Source organism: Dipodomys ordii, unplaced genomic scaffold, assembly GCF_000151885.1.
Source record: "Dipodomys ordii isolate 6190 unplaced genomic scaffold, Dord_2.0 Scaffold3, whole genome shotgun sequence".
Classification (NCBI taxonomy): Eukaryota; Metazoa; Chordata; class Mammalia; order Rodentia; family Heteromyidae; genus Dipodomys; species Dipodomys ordii.
In genome coordinates this window covers 78822-82664 of record NW_012267219.1, presented here as the reverse complement: position 1 = coordinate 82664, position 3843 = coordinate 78822, and the positions used below count along the sequence as shown (strand labels likewise).

Genomic DNA, 3843 nt, shown 5'->3' with positions numbered 1-3843 from the left:
CAATGGAATTCTATGCCTCCATCAGAAAGAATGACATTGCCCCATTTGTTAGGAAATGGAAAGACTTGGAAAAAATTATATTAAGTGAAGTAATCCAGGCCCAAAAAAACATAGGTTCCATGGTTTCCCTTATTTGCAATAACTAGTATATATCTGAGAAAAGCAGAAACGGTCAGATAAGTTGATGTTAGGTGAAATGAACCCCAAGATAAGGACTCAAATGGTTTTTCTTTATTGCTATTGTTTCTAACATATATATATATATATATATATATATATATGATGATTTCTTTGTTGCTTTGTATGTCCCTCCCCCACACTATAACCCCTGTTTTCACTGTATTTGATGTTGGTATAATGTGGGGAGGGAAAGGGCAAGGACAAATTGTTTAAATAGGGATACATGTGGACCCATTGCAACAATGAGATGTACAAGACATTATATTGAAAAACGAACTTTACAGCTTTGTCAAGGGAGTAGGGGGTTGGAGGGGCGGGGTGGAGATAGGAAGGGATGGTAAGGGGAAACAAAGGAGGAGGCAACATGTTTGATAAGAAATGTACTCATTACCTTGCCCAAGTAATTGTAACTCCTCTGTACAGTATTTTCACAATTAAAAAAATAAATGCAAAGCAGATGAATGAGGATTAAAAAAGGTGAACAATAAAGCAGAATATATAATGAAAATATATAAAGCACATCAGTGATAAAACTAAGAAGTCAAGCAGGAAAGGTACTTAGTGAATGGGGCTAAGATGGACTGTAGAATCTAGGCCTGGCTTCTGGGAGAGAAAGTTGATTCAGAGTTGCCATTTTTGGGTTGAGTGTGTCAAACGCTGAAGGTGAAGATAAAAGGGATTTAAGAAAAAAAAAAACCTTAAACACAGGCGGTTGGAAAGGGGTGGAGAAGAAATTAGCCTCTAGCATCATGAGATATTTTCAGAGGTGTGGGAGAAATGTAGAATAGATTCATATCACAGGGGATGTTGAAACCTTCCTGTTATCATGAGATTCTAAGACTGTGCTAGGCAGTATGGACTCAGCACTAAAATACTGTATCCAGAAGTATGTAGTACTAAAAGTGCTAAATGTCAGAGCAGTCAGGTCCTCACCCAGAAACTGAAATAAGAGAAAGGGATTGCAATTTCCAAGGTGATGATTGGCAGAAATGTGAAAATCAGTCATTCCCCCTCTCCTCTCCTACCTCTGTTGTTTTTTTTTTTTACCTTTCATCTTGCCAGCCTTTCCTTCTTTCTTTCTTTTTTTTTGCCTTCCCATCATCATGCTTTTTTGTATCTTCTCTGAAGTTCCTTTTGCCACAAATTCTGCCCAAAACACTCTTGTATGTGGCTTTCTTATATGTTTAATTTACTGATTAAATATTTTCCTAAAGACACTTGGGGTCAGTTGCCCAGAGTAAACACAATGGGTCATAGTACTCACTGCCATCTCCTCTAGGAAATCAGTCTTGGACTGGATCTGAAATTTTTAAAAATGTGGATCAATCAGCAGTAATCATGTATTATTTTTCTCCTGACATGTTTTGTCTAAGGGAGAGGCATCTAAAACTATTTTATTGCCCTAGAAGTATATCCCATGCTTAGGATTCTTTTCAAAAATAGTATCTATTAAGTGAGTGCCACCCTCCCCCCCCCATACACACAGTCTTAAGAAAAGAAATCTCTGGAAACTAGCACTTTTGTCTTGTTTCTCTCCCTTTAATATTCCATAACTTTAACAGAAGTGTAGCTCTGAAGATTATGCTGCTCTGGAAGCTCAAAGGAATGGGAGAGTGCAACAGAGAGAATCCTGGTGTAGTGTGTGATTTTCACTGTGGTGGGAAGCGGGTATGGCTAGGGGGGAAACAAAGCCGGGACGACCAAACACTTAGCCTTCAGCGTTGTTAAGCACCAGCTGGACAGCCAGGTGATTTTATCCTTGTTTTTTTCCTCTATGAGTCTATGTCTTGGGTCATTATTACCTTTTTTTGCAAGAAAATAGAGGTGCCAGTTAGATCATGTTAAATGAATGATAAGTATATGAAACAGAGTAAGAAACTCAATCATGCAGAAACAAGATGACAAATTAGAAAGTGATTCCCCATAAAAGGGCTGTCTACTAATTGTTTCAGGAAGTGTCTCTTTCTTTTTAAGATAGGAAGTTTTGTTCCTGCTAAGAAAAATAAAAATCCTATCTGGATCCCTAATGTATGACCTAGGAAAAAAAAAATAGCCTCCCCCCCCCTCCAAATTCAGAACGTCAATAGACAGGGTGACATTCTGGTTGTGAGATCTCAGCAAAGCTGCTTGCTCTTCCAGATTTGAAACTTATTTTCAATGTATCTTGTATAGGATAAAATAAAATGAATTTCATAACTTGTAATTTTAAAGACATTATAGTGTTTTGACAAACTCCTTCCTGATGAAAGCAGACTGCCTTAGCCATTCAACTAGCATGAGGAGAGATGCATTGAGCTCATAAAACTTTTTCCCATGTTCCTCTGATTCTGTGATGTTCTAAACTTTCAGACTTAACTGATTTGTAAGACGTAACCTGGTACGTACTCCTTTGAGGGAGAAAGAGAGATTGTATCCTGTGTGTGGAGGAGGCCCTGAGCAGAGGATGAGCGAGTACCACTGTGTTTCAGCTCTCAGGACAGCATCAGCCTACCGGGAGACGCCGAAGTGTGAGCCAGGACCATGGAAGCTTCTGTGTTGAGTCCAACATCTTGGGAGAAGCGGAGGGCCTGGCTGCGACAGAGCCGGAACTGGCAGACCCAGGTTCTTGAAGAGGAGGTAACGGCTGCCCTTCAGGATATCCCAAGTCCCGAGCCTTCCAACCTGGATGATGTTTTCCAGGAAGGTAAGAGGTTGTTAGACATTGCCTCGCGTCTCATGATGTCTTGTGGCAGGAAGAATGAATGACAGAAAGTACAAGTCTCATTTTGACTAGTTGAAATTAGTGTAAGGGACTGGGGGCATGGAGTGACACAAAATAATGGATTATGGGTATAAGATTATAAAACATATTTGTATCATTCTGAGAAGCTTCTATAAGAACTCAGGACAGGGGTTTTTCTAGGAACAAATGTTTTGGGCAATTTCTCTTTTGTCTGCTTGTTAAGATGACACTCAACCTGTGCCTGACATCTGGCCATAAGTCTGTCACAAACAGGCAGTGTGACCTTAAGGAAGTAAGTCATTAGGGAAGCCATAGCCCCCAGACTCTCAGTCCTTCTTTGAGGTTCAATTGAGACCACTGATAGAAGACTAAAACAAACTCTCCATTAGAAATAAACTCACCCTTGCTTATCTGTTAAAAAAGAAATTAAAGCTACAGAGATACTTTGCCTTATATTCTTTCTTTCTTTTTTCACCACAGAAAGCAGTGAATCTGGTATCTTGGGCATTTTTTTCAGGTTTGCTGGAGCAAGGGAGAAAGGCAGAGTGAAAAGACTTATCTGCTACCTTTATATGCAGCTATATTCCTCCTTTATACCTTAAAATAGGCGCGTTCCTCACCTAGCTTAAAGATAAATTTTGCGGAAGCTGGGTGCCTGTGGCTCACACCTATAAACCTAGCCACTCAGGAGACTGAGATTTGGAGATTGTGATTCGAAGCCAGCCTGTGCAGTAAAGTCTGCAAGACTCTTATCTCCAATAACCACCCGCCCACCAAAAAAGGCAGAAGTAGTGCTGCAGCACAAGTGGTAGAGTGCTAGCCTTGAACAGGAAAGCTCAGCAATATCACCCTACACAGAGAGAAAGAAAGAAAGAAAGAAAGGAAGGAAGGAAGATAGAAAGGAAGGAAGGAAGGAAGGAAGGAAGGAAGGAAGGAAGGAA

At 40.1% G+C, this 3843-nt stretch overlaps 1 protein-coding gene across 4 annotated transcripts in view; it reads left to right on the top strand.

The window, feature by feature from the left end:
• The window catches only part of Tespa1 (thymocyte expressed, positive selection associated 1), a 34365-nt gene that overhangs the window by 7360 nt on the left and 23162 nt on the right, over positions 1-3843 (top strand). For all 4 annotated transcript variants that reach the window (XM_013017956.1, XM_013017941.1, XM_013017949.1 and 1 more), the window contains one exon: positions 2649-2863. In XM_013017956.1, the coding sequence (XP_012873410.1) occupies positions 2701-2863 (163 nt within the window). In that variant the 5' untranslated portion in view covers positions 2649-2700. The remainder of the gene's footprint in view (positions 1-2648; positions 2864-3843) is intronic.